Source organism: Aulostomus chinensis, chromosome 13, assembly GCF_037954235.1.
Source record: "Aulostomus chinensis isolate RoL2024-O1b breed Wild chromosome 13, RoL_Achi_v1.0, whole genome shotgun sequence".
NCBI lineage: Eukaryota > Metazoa > Chordata > Actinopteri > Syngnathiformes > Aulostomidae > Aulostomus > Aulostomus chinensis.
The window spans coordinates 24,999,872-25,026,896 of NC_141332.1; the positions used below are offsets into that span (position 1 = coordinate 24,999,872).

A 27,025-nucleotide genomic window follows, 5' to 3' on the forward strand; every position below is an offset into this window, starting at 1 on the left:
GCTTGAGATTTCTGGTCTTTGAAACAGTACATCTAGTTCTGCACGAGTTCGCCCATCGGCTCCTTTAATTAATAACTTATTGCTTCTAAAACCTGTTCTGTTTTGACTTTGTCTTTGCTTTTGTTCATTCTCCATCTCTTCACCCATCCCCCTCTGGTCCAACCGCATCCTCCATTTCTTCTCCCCGCTGTTGCTTCCATGTCTCTCCGATCTTTATTCCGTTTCAGTTGGGATGTCTGAACGAGCTTTCTGGTGTGCCGGCTTGCTTCCGGGCCTATCTCTTTATCTCTGTAACGCTCTCCTCTCTCTCTCTCTGTCTCTCCTCTCCTCTCCTCCCCTCCATCCGCCCTTTCCGCTGCCTCACTCAGCGCTGTCCATAAATTGTTCGGTATTTACAGTATGTGGCCAGACGCCAGGTTTCCATTAGGTGCTTCGTTCCCCGGAGACGGCGCCGGTGGCCTGGGATGTGTTACCTCTGGCAGGAGAGTGGAAAGAGGGTGAGGGGAATGAGCATGAGGGGTAAAAGAGAGTCAAAAAGAAGGGAATGGAGAGAGCAGAAATTGAGGGGCTAAAGGGATGATGCGATAGTGTGGAAGAGACTTTAAAACCAGAGATGTGAGTGCAGAGAAGGTACTGGAGATGAGGACTTCCTCTCCAGACAGTTGCTGCAAGTAACCCAGTTTCCTGCAGTCATCCAAGTCAGCCTGCAGCCAAGATCACTTGCATGAAAATATCAGTGTTCCATCTAGAAACTGTAAGAACATTTTCAGTGGCGCCCATTGCAAAAGCCCAAGCAGACAACATGTTGTTTCGTCCAAAATTTTTCAAACATAGTATTTTGAATTGAAAAATGTTTCAGTTTTACTGAATAGAAAGAAGGAGAAGTTATTGGAAGATTCTTCACCTAAAAATGTACGAATTTAAACAGCTAGAAAACAGTCTCCCCCATCGTGAATCGCAAAAGCCTGAATTTTAGTAATTCATGCTCTCTGCAAATTATTATTCAACTGTATATTCAAAAATACTCAAAACCAAGTCAAACTAAAAGGGACACCCGAGGAGTGCCAGGGGGATGATTTCTTTTTGAAGTTACCATCTCCATTGGTTCCCTTGACCACCGGCCAGTTGGATTTGACTTTGGATTATTGTCGAAAAGAAACTTTTGCAGACAAACATTCACGAGATTAACATATTTTTTCATCCAGATTATGATGCTTAGCGAGCTGTTGGTACAAAGCCCACGATACGCTTTGAAGGAACCTCATCACCTCCAGTTCACCACAGCTGGCTTTGCTCCTTTACTGTTTTTGGCTTGATGATGTTTACACGTCCATATACGCACCATTTGTCTGTTACCGTCGCTTGTTTTCTTGTGTACGTGTTAATATATTCCGTGAAAGGACCCAGAGCTGAGAGAAAAAAGAAACAGAAAGACAGCATGAAAGATAAAAGGTGCGTTAAAAAAGAAAGATGGAGGAAAAAGAGGGTTATTGGTGGAACAGTGTTGAAAAGGCAAGGAAGGGAGGGAGGCAGAAAGAAAGGACGGCTAATGAAGAATGAGACGGGGAGGACGAGAGTTGTGAAAAGTTCTGGATCTCTCTTTTCTTATCTGCTTTATCTCATCTGGCGTTTGACTGCCGCACTCCCTCCTTTTGTCAGACAGATAGCTGTTGGCCAACTCCCTCTGTTGTTCATTTGGTCCAGAGTCTCCTAATTCAACCCGAATCCTCAGTTCCTCCATCTCCTTCCAAATATGCTTTTTATATTTCAACCTCCCCTTCCAACCCTTGTCCTCAGTCTGGAAGGACTCGTAGTTCTTCGCCATTTACCATTCGGAAGGTCTTGTGTGCGGGTTACATGAGAACATCAGTGACATCAGCGTGCAATCAGTGTTTGATCTGTTGCACTTATTGTTGGCGATGTGTTTGTGTTTAAGCTGCCACAAATTAGGGCTGCATGAAACTTCAGATGAACTGGAACACTGGACCTCTGTTGATCATCTAGTCGACCTTGGCCATTAGATGTTGTCCACCTCCAGGATGATGCAATTTGTTTCATCGTACAGTATTGCATGATTGATGAATAGCAAAGATATTCAATATTTTTTTTGGGCTTTCACACAAGTTTGCACCCTTTTCTTCGCCTTATCGATTCTTGTTCCCGCGCTGCTCTGTTTTGGGAATTCTCCCGTTCACTCGGAGCCAGACAAAAGGATAGATACCCTTCTTCTCTCCTGTGCATGTGCTATGAAACCTGCTGACTGCTAGTTAGCTTAGCACAATGAGTGGTGGTTAACCGGCAGGTTAACGTATCTCCATCTGAGCTTCCAAGACCTGTATGTCCTTCTCTGTGTATCTTGGTTCAGTTCGATCAGGTTCAGGATCTCTGTGTGACCAGCAGTAATCCTCTCCATCCTCTCTCTCAAAGTCAGCCATGATCAGCAGTTGATCCTCTACTTATGTTGTCAAGTTGGCCCAACTTAAGATGGTACTTTTGACGTGTTGTGTGAAATCTCTGCACCCAGAAGTTGTCAAGAAAGTAGTTCTGATTAGGTGTCCAGTTCTAAATTTACAGTGTCCCATAATTGTGAATTATTTCACAGGTCCCTCATTTCTATTGGCTTTATACACTTGTTTTAATCAAGCCGACGCGTCTTAGCCCGACGCAAACCCAAGGCTACCAAGCTGAGACGAAACCAGACGCAGGAGCTACAAGAGACTTGAAACTAGACTTGGGCTTGCTAGAAAGACTTTTTAGCCTCTCTGGACTGTAGTAACACATCAAAAGTCAGACTGTGTGTGTGTGTGTGTGTGTGTGTGTGTGTGTGTGTGTGATGGGTGGGCTTGGCTGATTAAACAACACCGGATTTTGGAGCCGGCGACCACAGTTCGAGTCCTGTTTGCAGCCCAGCATTATTTTGTGTTATTATTGCAACCATGACAACAAAAGTCACGTAATCTTAAAGCAGTAATAAGTCAGACCCGAGCCACAATGTTTTCCTGGATGTGTTTTTTTTTTAAACTCTAACCAAGTGTATTTTTTGTGCCAAAATCTAACCAGACCTCAAACATGGCATTCACTCATCATAAAAAAAAAAGATGTTTTTGAAGACTGCTCTTTTTTATTTTGGCAGGCGACACACTCATGGAGCTGAGGAATCATATTTTGAAGCATACATGTCCAAACATCGTGCTTGAGGGGCACCAACAGCATCACAATTAAAAACGTAGGACCGCTGATTAAAAATCACGATTTGTTGGGAGGTGGGAGTGTGGACGTGTTCTGTCCCTCCTCCCTGAGGCTCACGGGGGTCCAACGCCTTTCCGAGGCAATTTCGTTTGGCTTCTCTTTGAATACGGTGATGCTTTTTACACGATGAGCTGAATCGAATGTCACTTTGTAAAATAGAAACCCTTTTATGTAGAAAATCAAGTTGATGCAAAGTTCAGCAGTTGTTCAATAAAACATACTGAGATTGAATTGGCCATAAAAAAAAGCTCTCTTGGTGAGTTTATTGTTAACTTTCAAACCCTCATGTTGACTTATAATACCATGGTTTATGAGATAATTGGGGAAAAAAGGAAAGGTCAAAGAGCCTTTAGAAGGCTTCTTCCCTTGCATGTCTTGTATTGTGAGCTGCATTTTATAGTTTTCCACAGCAATGCCATAAAAACAATTTGTGCATTTCAGCTTGTTGTTTTTATCATGGTTTTATAATTACCTCCGCCCAAGAGGGTCATGCTTTTGGTGGCATTTGTGTTTCTCTTTGTTAGTTTCTTTGTCAGCAGGATTGTTTAAAAACTGCGGGACTGATTTTCAGCAAATTCAGTGGAAGGGGTGTTATATGGGGCAAGGAGGAATCCATTAAATTTGGAGCAGGTTTGTCATAGTGGTGGTGGTGGTGAGGGTGGTCGCAGCTCAACCAGATACATCTCAAGTATGGCGTAAAACAATACAAGGCCATGGTGATGGGTTCCTGTGAAAAGTGTGAGTTTTTCTCACATTTCTTCCCCGATGATCTCCCAGGTCCGCTGGACTGATGTGGGTGGGATGGAGGAGGTGAAGCTGAAACTGAAGCAGGCTGTGGAGTGGCCCCTGACGCACCCTGAGGCCTTCACCCGCATGGGAATTCAGCCACCTAAAGGAGTCCTGCTCTACGGACCTCCAGGCTGCTCTAAGACCATGATAGCGAAGGCCCTGGCAAATGAGAGCGGGCTCAACTTCCTCGCCATCAAAGTAAGTTTCCGTTGACTCGTAATTCCACCTCTACTGTCGTGACCTCATGTTTTCTCCTTCCAGACAGATTTACAACCTGCTTTTTCTGATGTGTTTTGAACGATGAGTTCAATCAAAGAAGAGTCTGGACAAAAGGTTCCGTCTTTGATGCATAAATAATCCAGGCCTATTACAGGTGTGTCTCTTCATATCACGTTCAGGTTGAGTGATCTGCCAAACAGCATAAAGCTCTGTGGGAAAAAAATAATGGAGTGGAGCTCCTCCAAAAACTCCATCAACGTAACGTGATGTGACTCCGTTGAACTGGAGGTTTATTGATGGCCAACATGTTGTGAGAAGGTTCTCTGAAGTGATGCCATTAGCTTGAGGATGGGTGATGAATTCTATCTCATCTCGCAGTTGAGGCCTTTTTATCTCAACTTTTGTATGTAACTAACATGACTAACAGCCACGTGACTGAAGGAAACTCCTGAAATGAAAGTGCTTTTGCTTTAAAACTCCTACATTCTTTGCGTTTGTAGATCAGTAGATGATTAGATGCTGTGTGTAGGGTTTTTGTGTGAACGATTGAATCGTTGGCCTGGCACATTTGGTATCTTTTTAAATGTAATGTTCACCTCCTTGGATACGCCGATGAACTCGGAAAGCGTGACGTTTCCTGTTTTTCTATCCTCCCTCTGCAGTTGAGCTTTTTCCGTGCGGAGGAAAGCTGCTGTCGCAGGGACGCGCTTCTTGCTTAGCAGCATTTTATCGTCGCGGTGGCACCTGGACGCATGCTAATTGTGTTTAATGACGACGACTCAGCAGATACCTCATCACACACACATTGTGGATCCTTCAGATTGATGGTTGGACCCAAGATTAGTAGTTCAGTATCCCGCAGTGTGGCTTCTAAGACACTTATAAGAAAACAAGAGTCTCAGTCCTGAGGAGGCTGAATTGCAGTTATCAGATGTGTCAGTGTGGTGGTGATGTCTCCGCAATGACCCGAGGGAGGTCTTACCGCCCTACTTCCTCCTGAAAAGAGCTTCCTTGTCTGACCTTTAACCCCATGTTTGTCCCTTCTCATTCATCACCCCATTCTCTCTGCCAAACCCGCTGTCACCCTGGCCGCCTCCTCTCCTCGCCTGCGTGACGAAGATGGATTGATCGGCTCGTTGAATTGTTGATGGTGAATATTTCTGTTAGCGTGAGGCAGAAAGTGACTGAAGCTCACAACTGGAATCGTTTAGCTTGTGCAAATGTTGTGACTTGCAAGGGTTTTTTTTAAAGTGTGCACTGGGACGAAGCTACCAGTGTTGTGTTGAAATACTTATTTCTTTCAGCTGCAGTGACTCTCCGCTTCCATTCATGTTCATAGCGAAGCGAATGGAACATGCAAATATCTTGAACGAATGTTACTCCTCTTAAATTCAGTGCAGTTCAGTTGAAGCAGCTGCAAAAACTGCAAAACCTGCTACGAAGTACAAAAAAGTAAAAAAAAAAAAAAATCCAAACAAAACAACGTATTAAAAAGGGTCAGGACATATTTTTATATACATCATTAAACTGAAGGGGGTGATGTCTGAATTTGTTGATGTTTAATAGCACATAAGAAAGAACATGAACACAATCATATAGATAATATTTGAGTGGGAGGCCACAAACAGCTTGTCAAGCGTCTGGCTTAGTGGTGATAATCAAATGTCAAAGTAAATGTCATTCTAAATACAGTGCAAAGTTGTATTCCTGTGATAAAAACACACACTGGAGAGAAAAGTACAGCAAACAGAGACCTTCTCTGAGCGTGACTTACTATCTTAGAGTTGTTTTCTAAACTCGGACACTCTGGATTGTGATGTTCCATCCTATGGGTCCTATATATTTTACAGAAAATGGCCTTAAGAGGGTTTTAACAGGGGAAAAACGAAGCCGAATCTGCATGTGATTGTCATCATCGCGCTCTCACTGGTGTTCTGATGAGACGTTACTAGCTGGAACTGTTCCCGGCGTGGTAGAAACATCAGTCGTGTTTGAACTCTGCATTGTCATTCAAACAAAGGTTATAAAATACTTGCACTATAATCTCATGCAGTAGTTTTCAAGTCATCAGGAAAAGTATCTGCTCTTTGAAAAGGGTAAAAAAACATCCTGTCCCTCCTCCTGAAAGCCTGCTCTCCAGCATCTGCAATAACAGTATCAGGTTTTTCCAGTGCAGCGGTTTCTTTGACATAGATATGTTATCCAGATTTAAATGTGGATACTTTAGGGCTCAGCCTGTTTCCTCTGTGTGAAAAAGCCCTATTATCATCTTGTCAATTTCAGTTTCCTCCCACTGCAGCCACTCAAACACACTCACATCCGCAGATGTGTGTGTGTGTTTGACTGTTAGTGTGTGTGTGTGTATGCAGCAGCTTGTATCTCTACAGTGTCAATGGTTTTAAAGGCATCGTCCCTTGGCTGGGCCACCGAGAGGAACCTGGGATTAATGAGTCAACCTCCACACTTAACTGCAGCAGAGAAAAGGGCTGGAAGTTAAGTGTCGTCTCCTCCGTCAGCCCTGAGGTGTTGAAAGAGTGGATTGCAGAGGGAGGAAGTTCTTCTGAGGGCTAAGTGGATGTTTATCTGCTGCTGAGCTCAAGAGAGAAGAAGGAGAGTTGGAGGAAGAAGAGAGAGGAGCTTCAGTCTAAGTAATAGAAGTGAACTAGTTGTGCAAGTGGTAGTGGAAAAACCAGACGTGTTCATGGCAGAATTTGTAGTAGTTGGCTCCATCCACGGCAGTTGGCTAAATATGAGGACAGACTGCACATACACACAGGATGCAAAACCCACACACACACACACACACACACACACACACACACGGACAACCAGAGAGAGAGAGAGAGAGACAGAGAGAGAGAGAAGGTGAGCTTGGATCTCCTGAATGATGAAGATCCAAATCCAAAACATCTGGAAATGGGACTGACAGCCAAGGGAGAGCGAGCGAGAGAGAGAGAGACAGAACTGATGATGATCCATTAGAGAGAAGCCTGATAGAATATAAGGACCGAGCGAGAAAAAGACTTGTGGAACAATGATGCACTTATAATGTTTACTGTATTGTCATTGAACACAGACGTGGCCTGTCTGTGCTTAAATGGCTTAATAAAACGATTTATATGGAGACCGATGCTGGTACAAGGGCCTGAAATACTTCACCTTTATCAAGTACTTGCTGTTAGATTATGAGTTCAGATTGACCTGCGTGACGTCTTGGTGAACACGGAACACCACATACCTGCTGCTGGAAGGCTCTGAAGACCAAAGATCAACAGCAGAAATATGCCATACGTTCATTTACAAACTGTCAAACTCATCAATTAGTACAAACCACAACTCGCGTTGCCGTAGTAACATGCCACCACCCATCACGACAAGCTAACCTACTGCGGGAGACATGAGGTTTGAGGCTACGCTAGCCGTGCGTTTAAGTATCTCTGACGTTTCACCAGTTAACTCCACAAGTTAAGACTCCCGTTTTCACTGCTCTCTGCTGGAGCAGCGGCACCCAGTGGTGGGCAGGGCTAACTCCTGCGCAGCACCTCGTGCTTTAATCTCCTAAAGGTGCCACAGAGCAGCAGCTGGGTCTGGTGTTTGATCGCCTACTCATACCAGCTACTGTGGGTCCTGATGATGATGATGATGATGATGATGATAGCAGTTATGCGTCTCAAAATCCTGTTGACTAATCGAGTTGATTTTGGCGTGAAGCAAAACATATCATCTCGACTGTCTGCTACATGAACATTTATGGCCTTCAACTTAAGAAAAATCTTGACTTTTCAGGGTCCAGAACTGCTGAGCAAATACGTTGGAGAGTCTGAAAGAGCTGTGAGAGAGGTAGGTTCATTGAACGACTCTTTGCCTGTTATTAAGAAATGTTTTCAGGGATTTATTAAAGCTTGTGTGAATGGAAAGTTTTGTATGCAAGCACTTGTTATTGGAGCACTTCATCCCCACCAAAGTGAAGTGTTCGTTTTGTTCCCTGATTATTTTTAGTTGTTTATGTATTGAACGGATGAGCTGAGATGTAAGTTATGACCAGTGATGTATTTCCTGTGTATGTTTGTGCACACGCTGCCAGCTGAGAGCGATTCATCGCCATTGTAAACATCTGTCCTGTTTCCCTCTCCGCTATTGTGGCTGATGCTGCCTGCAGGTGTTTCGGAAGGCGAGAGCCGTGGCTCCCTCCATCGTGTTCTTTGATGAGATCGACGCACTTGCCAGCGAAAGAGGAAGGTACTGTGAGTTATTTTTGCTAATGTCATAGAAAGAAGCCTAAAAGTTGGAAACAAACACAATGAAACTGCTGACTAGTGGAACGCACATGAGGTCGTATGTGTTTCCTCTCCTCTCTGTCCATTCCTTCATTGTCCAGCTTGTGTCCCAACATGATTCATGAATCAGTGGGTGATGCACACAGCCCAAAAACATAACTGCGCTATCAAAGCCGGCCACTTGGTTGCCATGGAGTCCTTTTGTGGCTTTTTTGCTCCTGGCGGACACAGACGACCGTCTTGTCCGGATGGCCTTTAGTGGGATGGCACTGGGAACATCTGTGGCTTAAAGGAAAGGGGACGGCGGGGGCGGAGGAGGGGGGGGGGGGGGGGGGATGTGCAGAGGACATAGACCGGAGGTGCACAAACACTTCATTGTGCCCTTCCATGGCAGATGGGGGAGGCCAAATATGCAGCACGCTTCCTGGTAAGCCCATTGATGAAACTAATGTAGGAAGAAGCAGCAGCTCGCCACTGGGTCGTCCTGTTGTTGCCTCTTATTTTCAGTATTTCAGTGTTGGCCTTTGCTCAGATCCTTCGGGTTTCCTAAACTTCCTAAATCTGCAGAAATCATCCATCCACCCATCCATCCATTTTCTATACTGCTTGTCCGTTAAGGGCCATGGGGGGGGGGCCTATCCCAGCAGGCAGTGGGTGAGAGGCGGGGTTCACCCTGGACGGGTCACCAGTCCATCGCAGGGCCATCAGGAGTAATTAGGGGCTCAGCATCTTGCTCAAGGATACTTGGACATGGTCACCGGGGGACGTGGGGATCGAACCAGCGACACTGTGGTTGCTACACAGCCACTCTACTTCTGAGCCACGCCGCCCATAAGACAAGTGAATCTAATGGTGTTTTTCAGCGTGTAGCATTGTGAGATTAGCATCACTCTCTAGATGGAGCTGTGGGCCAGCACGACAAGTGCAGGGTTCACATGGTCATAAAAAAACCTGGAATAGCCATGGAATTCGGAAGTGGCCTTTTCCAGGCCTGGAAAAGTTTTGAAAAATAAATAAAACTGGAAAATTTTGAAACATTTTTGGAAGTATGCTCCTTGAACGCTTGCATAGGACGGGTCAGTGAAGGTCGACTGAGAAACGCGTCTTTTCTTTAACATTGATGCTTAATAATTTTACATAAACACAACATTTTAATTGAAAACCGTCTTGAAACGATGAGGGTGTGATTCTTTTATGGATCGGTGCCGAACAAAAAAAAGTTTTCCCAGGATACGATTTCCAGGCTGTGATATTTCTGCAGCAGCACAATACTTTATCTTTACTTTAGCATTAATTTTCAATTAACCGTTCAGCCCTTTGCCAAGTATGATTTTCTTCTTTAAGCTCAGCTTTGACAGATAGATGATTAATTGCCCGGCTCCAAAGGACACACCGAGCACTCCTGTGACAGATCACTCCGGCCACATACTAAGTTTTGACCCAGTCTTGAGGAGGATTCCTCTACTTTTCTCTGCACAGGATGCAACTTTAGCGACTTGTCTTCATCAATCCAGTTTTGTGAGCAGATCTGACAAGTCCCCGCAGCTTTTACAGAGTGATTGAGCTTCTCCTCAGCTCGTCTCTGTACTGGGAACTGGCTCTGATCCTCCGCCCGTTCTTGCAGCCAGCATTTAAAATGATGGACGTGGGTCTGGACCTGCACCTCAAGGCCACTCACCATTTTAAAAATCCACTTAGCTCTGATCTATAAAGGTTATTTATTAGTCTGCACTTCCTGCTATGTTTAATCAATAAAGTGGCTCACACAGCACAACCAGTATTCAAAACTGTTGACACAACGAGACAGCTGCCACTGCTGCAGTGTGTGTTTGTGTGTGTGTGTATGTGTGTGTGTGTGTTTTCCCTCCAGAAGATGAGAAGCACCTGTAAATCTGTCAGCCTACCTGCCACGAGTCCAAACTAGTGGAATGAAATGAGGAAGACAGGAAGAGAGGTGCAGTAGGGGAGATGAAAACAGACAAAGAGCATGCGATGGGGGCAAAGATTGACGGGCGAGAGTAGAAAATGTAGAAAGAAGAGATGTAGAATTTAAAAGGAAAAAAACAGAAGGAACTATTTAATCTTTTGTCTTCTATCCTCTTTCACCCTTTTGTCATTCACTCCCTCTCACCTCTCTCGCTGTTTTTTTTCTCATCTTTCACTTCATTCTGTTTTTCTCTCTGATCATCTTCCCCTTTTCCTCTGATCCTCCCTTCTCTCCTTTTGCGATTTCCCGTCACACAAGCTTCTCACTTCTCACAACTCTCGCTCTCTCTCTCTCTCTCTCTCTCTCTCGCTCTCTCTCTCACTTCATATCTGGGTGACAGAGCTCCTTTGTGCTCCTCTGCAGCCTTGTCTCTGCTAATGACGTCTGGCACTTCCGCTGGCCCTGTCAACAGAGCCTGTGTGTGTTTGAGCTGGGAAGGGTGGCTGTCTGCACTGCGCTGTGGAAAATAACCACCTTGTAATGCAGAGCCGGGCATAGCCATGGTGCTCTGACAGCACGAGGCTGCTGATATTCCCCAGCCTGTGTAATGATATGAACGATCAGCGGGGGACAAACCTCGGCTGTCTTATGAATTAAAATCCTTATATTTTAAAACTTTTTATGTACTTAACTAGATTTACCAACAGTAACAACATATAGAACCATGCCAAGTTTTTTTTTTCTTTTGTCGAGCTGAAATTTAAAACGAAAACAATTTAAACTCTTCGTTCAGATTCTTTTTCCTCTGTTCAACAATTTATGCAAGAAAAGACAAAAAAAAATCAATTTCTTTGTTTTTGATGAATGAAAATCCATTTTTTTTTCTCAAAGAGCAAAATATGACCCATAAGCATGCATCAATTAATTTCAGCTGAATTAATCATGATATTGACCAATGCAAAACTCAGCAGCGCCATTATTGTGGTTACAAGTTGAAAACTGCGCTGAAGGTGGAGCGAAACAATAAAAGCCGCTTTGCAGGGAAGAAAACATACAGAATTTCAATCCATTTATTTGCAGTTGTTGGAAAAAAAGAGTCATAAGATGGTCTGATTCAGCGACTTCATGACTTTACAACGTTTATATTTCACACGCACTCTTTTGATTTGAATTTAACCTGCTTTTACTCCAGCCGAGATTTGTGAATGCTGCCTGAAACGCTTTATTCTGCTGCCCTGCTGAGTTCAGTGCTGCAGGACATCATTGGCGGGACAATTCTCTTTTGCTGCCAACTTTTTTTTTTTTTTTTGTCCTTTCTGGGTAATTTAGCTAATGAAAGAACCTGTTAACAGAGTTTCAATGAAACTATTCAAAAGTTCCCTTCAAGTGTTTCAGAACTGGATATGTTTCATCTTTAGGTCATCCTGTAATTACTAGCGATGAATGTGACTTCCTCCTTTCAGTCAGATACGCGATGCTGTGCCCTTCTATCCACTGATTCATCCACCACACATTTCTTTTCTGCACCTGTCTCTTTCTTTTCTCCACCCTTCATTTCTTTACAGTCCCGTCTGACTTCCGTCCCATCCGTACATCCATCCCTGCATCATCTATCAATGTAATCAATCACTTCCCTTCCCGTGCCTCCATTATTTGTACCTGTCCCCTTCCTTCTCGATCATCCACACTTCATTTCGTTTGTCCATCAATCTCGTCGCTGTTGCATCCACGTCCGCTCATCTATCTTATGTTCTCACTCCTTCAGCTCCTCAGGATCTGGCGGTGTAGGCGACAGGGTCCTGGCTCAACTCCTGACAGAGATGGACGGCATCGAGCAGCTCCGTAACGTCACTGTGCTCGCCGCCACCAACCGGCCTGACATGATCGATAAGGTAAACAGATGCCGTCTCCCTTGTTTTTATCTCTCCTTCCTCCTCTTTGGTGGGTGATTGATAAGGCCGCAGGGATGTTGCCTGCGTCTCCCTTGTCTTCTCCTCTCCCTCCCTCCCTCTGTTGTACATGATTGATAAGGTCAAAGGTGGCTTGCTCCAGTCTTTGTCCCTCCACTCTCTCTTTGGCTGCTGTCACTGTCTTGTTTTGGTGCAGCTTCAAACACATCATAGCCCATTACAGCCCATTTGGTATCAGTGTGTCCTCATTAAACATTTTGGAGCCGTCTAGTTCTCCCTGGAAGTTGTTTGGCTTGGATAAATGGATTCCTAAAACTTTCTTTCATTTTCCAAGAAACAAAATGTTTGGTTTATCGTGATCGGAACCAGGGTTTGAAATGAAAAATTGAAACTTTTTTTTTTTTATATATCCATCTGAAACTTTTGCTGGCGTATTCCAAAATCTATCTTCCTATCCAGCAGTGTGTAGCTGCAGCTGAAAAGTTAAAACAGCCAGATGTCTAATATTCAGTTGCAGTTGTTTATGCAAATAGGCTTCATTCCATAAAGTAAATATTTTGTTCAGACTGCCAGCCCAATCACATTGCATCCAGATTGATTTGAGGCAGTCTGGAAAACAAAACACAACACATGAAATCTGATTTTCACAAATCTTATTCAAACCACATTTGGAGGTGATCTGAAATTCGACTCCAATCGGATTTTTACAGATGCGCCTCCGATAGGATGTCATTCCCAGCCCTTTCCCCCGGGGATGTTTGCTGCCTCAAGTTAGCGTCTGACCGATAGCTTGGTGACGTCTGGACACAGCAAATCAGATCTCATCACTCCCAAATAAAAGTGAGCACCGCGATTTAAGAAACTAATCAGATTTGCCTGCAGTCTGATTCTTAGACTTATGAAGACGGCGCTGTCGTTCTCGCTCTGTCCACATGCACAGTAGATGCACCCGGGGTGAACAGTCAGAACAACAGCTGCTAATGTTGTTCTCTGTTCAGATGCTCTGAAACCAGTTAAGATACCTGAACTTGCGTATCGGCCAGTACAGAGAACTGATCCGATACCGGTGGATTCGAATAAATAAATACAGTCGTATAATAACCCAGTATGGTTGTGATATAATTGCATCTTTGTTGTATGACCTCTGACCCTGGCACAGGTTCAACTCCTTCAAAACATGAACAAATACATCTTGATAGTGCAGCTGGAGAAATTCATGTTATGTCAAATCAGTGGTTCTTTGCTGTTGTAAAACAATGGCTGCCAGCGGAGGCTGCTGTTTTAGCTTTGATGTCCAGTACGTCGATAACTGAGCTACCTGGGAGGCAGCAGGGCTTTGACTTGCATACTGACAGCCACAACCACTGCGGCGGCTTCTCTAATATCACTACCACTCTTGTTATCAATGATCATTTGTCCAACTTTGATTTTGTTTTTTTTTCCTCGATTTTTGTGCTTCCTCTGTGGATACGGAGGCTACACGCTGCCTGATTTAATTGTTCTCAATATTGGTATGTCCTACTTTGTTGTGCAGACACAATAAAAGCGGTTACGTCACCTCATTACTACGACCCTGAGCAGTGAGCCCCTGGCCTTGTGCCACCTCTCGTCACCTTATGATGTGGAAATGATAACGAGGTCTTTTATTTTGGAAAAAAGGACTGTCATTTATGCTGTATCAGTATTTGAGGCTTCCTGTCTGATTTTGTACCTGCAGGTTGCGAGTGTCAGTTAGACTGGGGTCAGTGACACCATCGTAACAAGTTCATATTTTGAATGCTCTGTTAGTCGCAGTGGGAGTAAAACATTTGCCCTTCCTTCCCCTCCATGACGATTCGAGAGAAAGGACATCTACCTATCAGTCTTTTTACTCCATTTTCTATTTTTTTGTCTCCTTCTATCTCCGTCTCTTCCTCCTCCCATCTACTAAAGCTCTCTCTTTGGTCTCTTATCCACCCATCTCTTTCCTAATGAAATTTCCTGAGTGCTGATCAAAGAAGGAGTCTGTGCCTTGTCAAAAGGACACAGGAAGGAAAATAGCGCGCTGCTCCTTAAGCTCTACCTTGGGCAGCCGTCCGTCTCTGTCTTTCTTCCACTTATTTTTTTTTAATCTTCACGTCGTCTCAACATCAAGCATAAATGTGTTTGTCTGATGCCTTGATGGAGGTTTTCTTGCCCACTCAGGAGTTCCATCAGTATTTACTGCTACTTAAACAGGCACTTCTAGTTCTGAATGTTGGTCATGATGACATGTTGCTCCACACCTCCAAGAGGGACATCTGAAACCTCTGAGCCTTGTTGATGGAGTGAGACGGACGACAGACAAATCTATCTTTGACACGTTGTTCTTTTTTTTCTTTTTTTTAGTCAGAAGCTCTGAAATTACGATGTTCTCAAAACTGTCGACTGGCAGTTTCCCGTATGAAATGCATTTTCTCGAGCAGATGTCGGTTTACTAAAATCCTCACATCCTGCGTGTATTTCCATTGAGGATCTGGTATTATGAAAAGAAGCATATTGAAGGCCTCAACACAATATTGTGACACAATAACCAAGTGTTTCTCTTCTTGGTTGGGGGTTAGGGTTGAGAGTTAGAGATTATCAGATGAAGAGTACAACCAGGAAACACAATAAAATCACAGTGGAAGCAAGACAGAATTACAAGAAGGCCAATGATAATCAAATAAAGGAGGGATTCGTCGTCTTAAATGTCCCTCTCCTGACATTGTCCAGCATCTTTTTCTCTGATTTTAAACCCAACAGTTGCACATCGCCACTAGTGAATGTTAGCACGTCTGCTGCTGGTTTATGTCAAGTGTCAATTGACTTCTTCAGCTCCATCAACACGTGGACATTTTGGGTAATCTCCCCTAACACTCCACCTCTGGCCCCTTCCTTGCATGCGTGGAGAACCGATCCATGGCTGCGGTGTGGGAATGACAGCAACTTCCTCTGCTGCTGCAACTGGTTGCTATCTCATTTCAAACTCCATTAGCAGTTTGGCAGCTTCGGAGCAGCCTGAGTGTGTGTTTGCATGCATGTGCCTGGGGGTGGGGGGGGTGCATTTAAAAAAAAAAAAAAAAAGAGGGAGAGAAACTCTATTAACAGTAGGCCGGGGGTCAAGCTCCTGGGTGGACAGATGGGAAACCCCAGGCGTCCTTCCACAAGCTGGCCTCCCTCTCAGGAAGTGGTCTCCCGGGCAGCTAAGAAATTAGATTACATCCTCCTGCCTGCACCCCTACTGAGTGTGTGGCTACCAGGTATTCCTTATGTAGTGGGGACATAAATCTGTTTATACAGTCACATTGTTGGGGGTGGGGGACAAAAAGCAATTTCCTGTTACATAAATCATGACAACTTTAAAAGTTAAGCTAAGGTAAGGCTAGTAGGGTAGGTTCCTCTCCCGTGTAGCTGCGCCTCTTCATTGCCATCGCTGCCGACTGTCAGTTCACACCGGAGATGGGTGTGAATTTCCATGCCAATGGCAGGATATGATGGGACAAATGAAGATTAATGGGCTGCTTGGGTGTCAATGAAGTCATTGTCAGCTGTTGGTGGAACAGAGGAGGCTCCCGGGGGCCTCAGCTGTTTGATGAGCTGAATGGGAGCGTCGCGGACAGGAAGAGAGGGGAGAAAGTGACGTTTACTTTAGTTTGAATGGACCGCGCCTGTTGTTCATCTCTCCTGCACCTCCACGAGACAATGAAGACTTCCGCTGTATTATGGGGTGTCTCTGTGTGCAGATAGCCTTGCTTTCTGTCGGGAGACACTTGGTTACCGCTGTCAGAATGACTAAAAAGCTTTCATACTGAATTATGGCCACCAACTAGGAGCGCCTCTTCTATTTAATATGATTTTAAAAGAAAAGGAATCTGTAAAACGCTGGTAAAGAGGTGTGGGTCGATAGAATCCAAAATTAATTTAGGATTATATTAAATGAAAGCCAGACACAAAATTAAACTCCTACACATTACCATCAAGTTTCAGTGGTTACATTTTTTTGGGGTTTAATTTCTGTAAGAAAGCCTTTTACCTGCTGGATTTTGTCTGCAATAGCAAAGGGCTGAGTCAGCATTTCACCTGGGGTCAAATGACCCACAGTCTCCCTGGGTCCTCATCTGCTCCGGCTCCGATCGGACATCCTTTAGTTCGCTTAGTTTAGAAAAAAAAACCAGACGATCGCAAAAGATACGATACGATCATAATCACCGCCGGGGCGGCTCTGCAGCCTGTTGGTACGTCACAGGTGAGGCCTCAGGATTGGAACTCACCCGCAGTGCAAAAAAGAGGGTCTAAAAATCACGTCACGTTGTTTCTTTGTGCGTCAGATGAAGATTCTGTGTTGCTGACGGGATGGAAACATTGTGTCCTTTTAGCTCAACTCCCTCTCGAGTCCGTGTTCAACCCCACAAACACAACTGCAACAAACATGAAGTGACTGCTGGAGCTGAATCACATCCTAGGAAAAGCACAACAAAAGACAACAAATGGATCATTCTGACACAAGAGCACAAAGTCCCTTTGCTTCCTCTCCCCCTTGAATCCCACCAGCGATGAAGGAAAGACGACACAGGATAATCTGCTCTTACAAATGTGCTGCTCTCATTCATTTCTGCTGCACCTGCAAATGCTTGTAGATGCAAGTGTGTGTGTGTGTGTGTGTGTGTGTGTGTGTGTTGATTCTGCGTCATAAAAAGGCGCAGGACAGCACCAGATCGCCCCGCGATAGCCCAGATTGCCCCGATGAGCAGGAGAGCCTAAAGTGCATTTTGTGATTGTGACGAGCTGCCACCTGAGACGGCGCTGGAAGTGGGAAGACTTGTCAGTAAACGTTCCTCACCTCGCCCCACCAACGCCCCACTAACCCACCTCCTTAAAAAACGTCTTGCACTTCCTCTTCCCTTTGTGTTCCAGCAATCACCCAAGCCCACCTCTGACCCTTGGCGACCGAGCTGCGGTGAATGATTCGCGCCACCAGGAATATTTATTCAGCCTGTTCAATCAGAAGACCCCCCCCCCCCGCGCGCGTCCCCCATTACTGTGTTTGTCAAGCAGCTGTCCATCTTGCTGATTGCACCCACAGACACACACACACACACACACACACACACACACACACACACACACACACACACCTTTCATGAACCAGTTTTGTGTTTCTGTCTCCTCCACAGGCAGCAGCTTATTCCTCAGCAGCGATAGCGTGGGTTTGTTGTTCCACTGAATAGCCCGTTTGTTTACCTCAGCGTGTGCTGGGCTTCATCCTGGCTATCAGGAGGCAGGACTGAGTACAGTGAAGAAGATTACTAGCAGATGGGTCTTTGTTTGAGACCAGAAGTTACCAACCGGGCTCTTATCAGATCAAGGGGTGAAAAACAACAGAAGCCGTGGAATTAGAGCGTGATGGAAGCAACGCTGTCCTGATATTCTGACCTCGGGGCGCTGCCTGCATTTCAGGTCCACAGACTCGCGGGGTTTTCCTGCCATCGTGGCACGTTTATGTGTCACTTACCTGCATTCTAACACATCCAGCAGTTGGTTAAGTCATTCAGGGTTTTTAATTGCTTGTGTACTCTGTAAAAATGCTTGCCAGCTCCTGAGGGATTGATAACTTTGTAATTGTTCTTGGACCGACCAGCAGTCCAAACCACCAAATATTTGATTTCCAGTGATTTCACTGGTCAATCAATCCGATCCAGATTTCTTGATAAGCTCGAAAACAACCAAACCTTGACCGAAGTGCTGTAGGCTAATGCATGCAAAACTTTAAAAAGTAAGAAAAATGTTAATCGGATAAGACCGAACTTAAAGGTAAGTTTGACGTGGCTCGGAGGTAGCGTGGCTGTCTAGCAACCAAAGTGTCGCGGGTTCAACCCCCGCTTCCCCCGGTGACCATGTTGAAGTGTCCTCGAGCAAGATGCTGAGCTTGTAATTACTCCTGATGGCCCTGTAATGGACTGGTGACCCGTCCAGGGTGAACCCCAGCTCTCGCTCAATGTCTACTGGGATAGACTCCAGCCCCCCGTGACCTTTAACGGATAAGCAGTGTAGAAAATGATTCAACAACGTAATGAGGATAACAAGTAAAACAAGAAGTAAGTCAACACAATTATGAAGACACAAGTAGGAACAAACAAGCAAATAAGAGCAAGTCCATTCTTCTGGAGAGTTTTCAAACCAGACCAGACTTGGCTTTTAATCTTTAAAAGATTTGAGCAGATGTTTGGCTTTATAACTAAAAAAACCCCTCCTCTGATGAAAACTTAATCAGGCAACTGATTGTTTCTGTTCCTTTCATTGTTGCACCACACAAACAGCCATAGATAGTTCATTCAGTTGCGTTAAATCCAGTAAATGACTCCCCATCCCCCTGTCTGCTTCAGCTTGCAGATAACACATTCATACACGCACGAGGACCTCAGGTGACGTTCTTCTGAGCTGCCTCTGATATTTTTTGAAGTATAGTTTGTACCGGCAGCTCGTGCCCCCCCAGGCTTGAGCGTGCGGTTTGCCCGTCCAGCCAGTGTTGAGCCTCTCGTCCCTCTGAGGAGCTGCCCGCTGTGCTGTAGTGTGGCTTCTGAACAGGAGATGGTGCCAAACCTGACGTGGGTCACCTCTTTTCACTCTTGTAACTGTTTACTCTACTGATCGCTCATAGATTTAAACCTGCCAGACGACACTCAAAATGAAAAAAGCTGAAGGGTTTAATTCCACCTGCACGTATTTCTCTCAGTAATGGAGGGGGAAATGTCAGGTGACAGATGTTTTTCTCTCTGAAAATCTAAGCAGGGACCTGTGTGTCTCATTAACTCAGCACTGGCATCGCTGTCAGGCTTCACACAGTCATGAAAAAAACCTGCAATCGTCACAAAATTTGATAACGGCCATTTCAAGGCCTGGAGAATATTTGGAACATAAATAAGTCCAGAGGATTTTGTGAAGGTCGTGTAAATTTGCTTTACAAAACTTGGACCCCATGTGATCTCTTTTGGTTAATGTTGATCAGCTTATAATTATTTTAGTTCAATAAACACAGTTGATTTTGCTGTGGGTTTTCTGAGTTGTTTTTTTTTTTTCAGGGAATATTTGATCATGAAAACTTTCCTTAAAGGTGGGGAGTATGTTGGTAGAACATGTTCCGTGTCCGTGTGATATATGTGCTAGTGTGGTTGCGTGAGATGTTGTGGTCTGGTGTCCGGAGGTTTTTCTCGTGACACAAACCGGCATTGTAATTGTGTAAGACGTGACTGTTCGATCTCGATCTCCACGTATAATTTGAGGTCAGCTCTCAAAGCGTGAGTTGCCCTTTTTAATCTAAATCACGAAGTGCACGAATGAAATCTTCGCCATGGGTCGACGTACTTCTTCTTTTTCCTGTAAACATTTCAAATAAGAGAATGGTCCCCGTTGACGAAGGTGGCTTCATTCACAAAGCCGTTCTGTGGCCTTCTGGCTTCAGCAGGAGTCCTTCAAAGTAAATACAGGCAGTTGAGCAGCCTGAACATCTGCCAGTATTTTCCAAGCCAGGACATTGCTAATTGTAATCACAGTCAAATTCCACCAGACTGTAATTAGTGGGCCACTTGGTAAATATTCAGGCATTACCTAAGAGTTGCTTTGATTTCTTTCCCCTTTGCATTCTCACATCACGTCCTGTATGTGTGTGTGTGTGTGTTCCTATTCACGTTTGCAGTCATGCTTGTATCTTAGGTCTTAATCAGCGGTGATTTACAAATCAATTATTCCTCAGTTATCACCTGTAGGGGGCCTGAATGGTGGTTTCCCACCTCGTGGCTGCTGAGAGAGTGTAAAATGAAGCAATCTTCTCATATTAGCACCTTTTAACGCAGCTGTCTCCACTGGGAATATGGTGCCACTTTTACGACTTGTTTTGTGTATAAAAGTAAAAGAATGGTTGAGTTTCCATGTTGCACCTCTGTAGCAGAAAACTGGAATGTTGTATAAAATCACAAGCTGGTGGTGTGTGTGTGTGGGGGGGGGGTGTTACGCCAGCTTTGGTTCATTCTTTACTGTTGCCCTTTCACACATGTAGCACACATCATTGTCTTTCGACACTTTTACTCAGAGATTCCATGATATCAGCTTCGCTTGTTTACATCGGACCAATCAGTGCCGGCGTTCTGGCTGTAAAAGTGGGATCCTCCCATGTTCTACGTCCTCCTGGTGGAACCGCTCGCCCTCAGGTGCTCCACATGTGAGAGAGGAAGCAAAATAAATGGTTAAAAAAAAAAGTCCAACACTGCAAGAAATTGTTCAAGCATTTGTCAAAAATCCAAAAATTTTCAAATAACAAGTCCATGAGATAATCAAGGAATGGCCTCAGCACAACAATGTGTGACAATAAAGTAAATTAAAGCAAACCACGAGTGGATCAAATACACAGTGGGCTTTTGTGATTGCTGGTCTGAATAGATCATACGAAAGCCTGAATATGATGGAAGTGAGAAAGCTTCCTACACAAAACGCACACAAGAGGGTATCGGAGGATCCTCGGCGTTTCGGTCGATGAATACCTTTTGTTTTGCCTTTTCTCTGGCAGAAAGCTGCACCTGAGCCCTGCCTCCACTCAACAGGAAACAACCCTCAGCTAAAAGAGCAGCTATAAGCCAGCCAGTCATAACAGGCCACATCTTATTTTGTGTTGGGCCGACGTTATCATCTCCCAAGCCCTTGCTCTCCTCTCGTGACGGGCCAAGCATGATGGAATCTCTATTGGTGCTGTCTTAAAGGATTAGAGCTTATTCACTGTACTTTCCTGACTGCGCAGCTCTGAATGGGGCCCTGCTGCCACACTGCAGCCTGTCCTGCAGACGCTGACATCAGTTGTCAGTCAGTGGGTTAACATGCAGAGTTGTAGTCTCAGCTCCAGCTAGATTAGGTCATTTAATTGAACTACACATGTTCTCCCAGGATACAAGAACCAAGAAAGAATCTGTTTGTTGACTGACGTATGTCTTCCTCCAGAAACGGTCCGTTGGCGTCCCTCTTATGCCTGAAATACTTGGGATGCGTCCATGATGGAACATTAGCGGGGCTGTTTCAAGCTGCTGCCCCGGCTCTGTTTGTTCTACCTGCTCTGCAGCACAAATGGAGCCGGTTCTGTTGAGTTTCTGTCATTTTACATACCTGGAGGTTTGCTTTCGCACGATGAGAACAGAAAAATAGTCCCTCCACAAAAAAAATGGAGCTCTGTTAAACGATCAGGCTCTTGTCTTGCTTGACTGTAATCGGTGAAGCACTTCCATTGGTTATTGACTTGACGGTAAATTTAAATTAAAGGACCATGAAAGAAAAATGGACGACTTGACTTGGTTTTGGTTACCTGACTTGATTTGAGTACAACATGTTTCTGTACGTTTTCAAAGTCCAGCTTTAGTTGGAGAAAACGTGATTGGTCGACTTGGAAACCTGCACCGTACACACCGTTGTTTTTAGCATCTCTTTACTTTGTCCCTCTTTTCATGTTTAGGATCCAGAACTCGCTCATTGGTACCAAGTTCTCGATATTGAACACCAGCTACTGTTTTGCTCTGTTCTCTGTTCAGAAAAACTGCCCTCTCACTGTCCTGTTTTGGGAATATTGAAAGTATTTCCGACCCTGGTTATGTTCCTAAGATGCAGTAATGAGAAGGCAGAGTGAGAGTTGTGGCTTGTGGCTTAGTTAAGCTACAGTGGCAAAAGAAAACAAAGTGTGTGTGTGTGTGTGTGTGTGTGTCTTTGCGAAGAAAGTAATGGGATATCACCTGGGGATGGATGAGCTCTGGGAAGCTATATGCGTGTGTGTTTGTGAGCATTGGGGGAGCAGGATCCCCAGGCAAGTATCAAACTTCAAGGGCTGTATTAGGATCAGTTTACACACATGTGTGCATCCAAGAATACCACTGCAGAAGACCTCCGATCCGACCAGACACACACAGCCTGCATGACCAGACTGGCTCTTACCATCTCTCCAAAAAGATATAGTTTTGTCGAAGACAGTGTAATGGTGTGTATAATTAGACTTCGGGAAAAGTTTGAACAATAAAAGAATTCCGATTATAAATCAGCAGATACTCTGTGCGTCTGTGTTTTGATGAACAGGATAGTGTGAGGAGGTGTGTGTGTTTTTTGTGGAGGGGGGCTAGGGAGGAAATGAGGGCTCTTTGTGCTCTGCTACCTGGCAGACATCTCCAGCATGTGTCGTCTTGCCTCTTGGCAAGCCAAGACCACCGGCGCCCTTGGAATGCTTTCAGTTCAGGAAATCTCGTTTATTCTCATAAATGCTACTCCTAACCCCTCTGCTGCTATACCGCTGGAGAGCTGCTGGTATATTTTCCTCTTTTCAGGTCCGCGTGTGTCTGTCTTCGTTGCTTTCCATATTTCTTTTGTCTGTTACAAATTAGCACAAAGATTTTTCAAGCCCTCCTAGACCAGTACACCAACCTTTTCCAACTCCAGATCAACTGTGAATTCAACACAGAGAGAGGCCTGATCTACTCACTCAGATGCAGAAATTATATATAAAAATGTATGAGAGCCATTACAGACTATGTACAGTATATGATTTGGCCTTTGAAACATGTTTTAGTCCTAAATGTAGACGCTGGACCACAGGAACCACGGAAGGACACAAGCCAGCTGCTCTTTCTCTCGTCTCTGCAAAAAGGCTTGTTGGAAGAGTCGTCATTTGCCACCATCAGGATACAGTCAGACATACAGAATAGAAGCTGGTAGGGAGCCAGCTGGTGGGGCAACAAATAATACCCCCTTTGTATGTTCCAAATATCCCCTGCTGAAGCCCCCTGGTCCGTCTCTCCGCTTCAGGGTTCCCAACACCACATTAGAGGCCGCATATAAGCGCATAAGGTGGAGGTCCTGGGGGGATCTGAAGTGTTTAATGAGGAGTGGACACCGTCATGATGCACGAGGAGCTGCATCGTGTCTCCTTCTTGTCTCCTTTGAGAAAAAGCAGGTTTGCACTCTTTTTTTTTTTGGTGTTTTTTTGTTTGTTTGTTTTTTTGTTCACGACAACAAGGTCCACTGCCAAGTTTGGAGAAGAGCGGCTGAACAAATGGGCTGCTATTTGTCGGCCAGAACCAGACTGATGGTGTCTTGGTGTATCGTGTCTGCCGGCTTCAGCCGTCCTCATCGTTGTCAGATGAATTATTACACAGTTAAGCAACACGCACCTTTGCTGCTTAGTTATGACTCAGGCAGGACGATTGCAGTCACTGTGGTGGTGCTGCTTCAGACGCCATCTTCGATTCAGAATGTTCCTGATTTATCCTCAGTCTGATTGACATTTCATCGACTTTGTTTTGATCCATTTAGACATGAAAATGGCCCAAAAACGGATGACTTTGCATGTAAAAAGCATCTCACCTTTGCCTGATTTTTCATTTAATACATTTAAAAAAAAAACCAAAAAACAGCACATAGGAGGATGCGGACATCTCCTCAGGTTGTAAAGGTAGAGTGACCTGCATGTAGCATCAGGTCTAAATGGGTTCAGTTCAGCAAGACTTCCGGTCCGGTGGAGGTACAGCAGGAAAAGGAGGCCCTTGAGGTCCTGCAGCCTTCCTGCATGGACCTGGCAGAAGGATCTGAGAGAAGATGACAGCGCCCTGTCACTTCATTTCCTCTCACAAGCTCCACTGGATGAGTGGCCGTGTGAAAGGACGATGTTGGCGCCTCAGTGTTTTTGTGAGTGTCTAGGTGTTGCAGAAAAGGGTACCAGAGCTTTTTCCCCCTTGCTTGTCATCTCTGAAGTCCAAATAATTTATGGTTGTCAGGAAGTCCCCAGAAGCACTCTCATGCCTGGAAAAAAAACCCTCGACTCTAGTGGTGTGGATGAAAGGGGTGAGAGAAAGTCACACCCAGGAAATGCTCTCATATATTTCTTGTGTCAAAGGGCCATGGGGAGGTCCCATCCTAAATCCTGTTCCCTGAGAAATGAAAGAATTTCAGAGGTTGCCTGGTCCAGTGTCCTCCAGGCCAGACCCCAGAACTAATCTCTTTCATCTCCTCTTTCAGCTGGTGGGGGGTGGGCTGGGGGCTGGATGAGAGGATGCCACTTCCTCCTCCTCCTCCCCTTCCTACCCCTTATGGATCTTTGCTCCTGTCGAGCAGATCGCCTCAGGGAGATATGGCTAAGCCCTTCCTCTCGATCACCCTTCCCTCCTCACTGTAAAACTCCTCTGATCCCTCTGTGTTGCTTCACCACCTCCCTCCATCCCTCCCTCCCTCCATCCCCTCCTCTCCCTCTGTGGGCCTCTGAGCTGGACTGCCTTCCCTTTGGCTTTCCCCTCTTCCTTCCTTCCTCAGTTCCTCCACTAATAGCTCCCTTGTTCCTGACTAGTCAGGGCTGCCAGTTGAGCGGTCATTCGTGGAAGATTCATTCGCGGCACGGTAATTGTAAACAGACAGAAACGGAGAGGGAGAGAGAGAGAGAGAGACACGGGAGAGAGAGAGAGAGAGAGAGAGGGAGCAAGTGAAGGACTTTCAAGCATTAAAACCTACTGATTACAGACAGAGAGCAGAATGGAGGGACATCTCTCACTTCACCGTCTCCCTCCTCTTCTTCCTTCTCTCTCACATCTCCATCATCTTTATGACTAATCCGGTCCCTCCCTTCAACCCTGCCTCCTTATTGTCTACCCTTAATAATCCCGGCAGTGGTTGCATCCACGAGCGATCTGTCTGTTTCACCACTAAATGTTGCACTGAAATATTAAGCTCCCTCAGATAGTTTACATAGAGCTTAGCTGCATTCCTGCAATGTTGTTTTGCATTCCAGAGTTATATGTTCAAACTAGACATGGTCACTGGCAGACTTGGGGGGAAAAAAAAAAAATATATATATATATATGCGCATATATATATATATATATATATATATATATATATATATATATATATATATGCGCAAATATATATATATATGTGTGTGTGTGTGTATATTTGTATATGTATATGTGTGTGTGTGTGTATATTTGTATATATATATGTATATGTGTGTATCTATCTAGCTATCTATAATAAAGTTTTTATTGCTAAAAGCTGCAACAAGGGAGTGTAATTTCGGTGGGAAAATTCCAAGGATGTCAAAACATACCCTTATTTTTGTTCAGTTGTACTTCAAGTGATACATCCCACAATACTTTATTCTGTTCCAGTCATTTAATTCATTTGGTGAGAAGTTTTAACACGACTTGGAGTTCACTGCTGTGTGGAGAATATAATATCCATGTGGGAGGGAATTTCTTCAGGTTGCCCCAGTAACAAGGAAATGTGGTTGTTTGGTGGTGGAAATGGTAAACATGAAGGAGGACTGTGTGTGTGTGTGTGTGTGTGTGTGTGTAAAAGCCGGAATCCAGTAGTACCAGGCAACCAGACCTGTCCCTGACCTCAAATGATTGCTCCTGAAAGCCGCTGCTGCACACCGTCAAACCAGTTGCTAGTTGTTCTCTCTCCCCGCTTTTATCTCCTGTTGTGATTCACCGTTTTCCTTCCTCATAGTTTTCTGTTTGTCTGTTTTTCAAAATATTCTACATATTGGGTATTTTTTTGCAACCGGCCGTACCTCCTCACTTGTTTCCACCAACCACTCACATATTTAAGTCACGTTGAATTGGATTCATGTCACCCAAAAGCAGAATTTGCTTCTTGAAGCTTCACATCTATGCAAGTCATGACACCCATTGATCTTTAACGTCAACAGAATTGGGAAAACTACCTCAAACACCCTTGTTCACTGTGGAAAAATGGCAGATTGGATGGAAACCATCGATGAGCCTTGAGGAGCAGCTGATCTGATCCAGCCTCTTCAACATCGATATGAAGGGTCATCAGCATCACACCAGACGGGCCTCCCACTGCAGAACACTGGCAGGCTGAATCCCCCATTTGGCTACAGTGTTCTGCTGGTGCGGTTCGGTTCTGGTTAAACAAGTAACCCCGGAATACCAGCGTTGTTGCAGATTCTCTGCTTACCTGCCACCATGTTTACAGTACACCTAGAATGCACAGCTACAGTATCTGGCCGTGTTTACTCGTCCGCACTCTTACACAGAACCACTAAAAGACCACATCCCCGGCTGTAAACATACCACAGGAAGCTTTACCTTTGTGATCTCCTGTGTGTTTTCACTCACTTTGCTTTTGTTGCCTGCAGTAAACATGACTCAGGTGTCAAGTCATGAATAAACATTTGCACTGAGCTCTTTCTGCAAGAGGGCGTATCGCACGGGAAAACACTTACTTGTGCACAAATGGGATATCCTTTATTCTCTCAGCAGTGTTAAACACATAAACTGTATTTATTACGATATTTCTAATCTTTGCACAAGATCGCATTCCTTGCATGTCCGACGTAAGCATTGTTCTATTTTTGCATGTCCGTGCCTGTGACCCTTGACCCCACTATACAAGTTGCTTGTAATGTTGGTCCCAAAGGAGAAGGGAGCTTGACTGATTCTCTAAAATAAAATGTCGAGCCAAATACCAAGAACATTAGTGCAATGTGCACACCATATTATTTCCTTGTTCTTCCGCAGACTCAGAACAACATATAGTTACAGCACAACACAAGAATTTTCCTCTGGTTAGTCCCGCAACCCATACAGATTTATTTCCTCAAAAAAAAAGAAAAGAAA

General features: G+C 44.7%; 1 protein-coding gene across 2 annotated transcripts in view; it reads left to right on the plus strand.

The window, feature by feature from the left end:
• The window catches only part of afg2a (AAA ATPase AFG2A), a 112,982-nt gene that overhangs the window by 26,576 nt on the left and 59,381 nt on the right, over positions 1 to 27,025 (plus strand). For both annotated transcript variants that reach the window (XM_086222276.1, XM_086222275.1), the window contains exons 12-15: positions 4,027 to 4,236; positions 8,044 to 8,097; positions 8,417 to 8,496; positions 12,227 to 12,353. In XM_086222276.1, the coding sequence (XP_086078402.1) occupies positions 4,027 to 4,236; positions 8,044 to 8,097; positions 8,417 to 8,496; positions 12,227 to 12,353 (471 nt within the window). The remainder of the gene's footprint in view (positions 1 to 4,026; positions 4,237 to 8,043; positions 8,098 to 8,416; positions 8,497 to 12,226; positions 12,354 to 27,025) is intronic.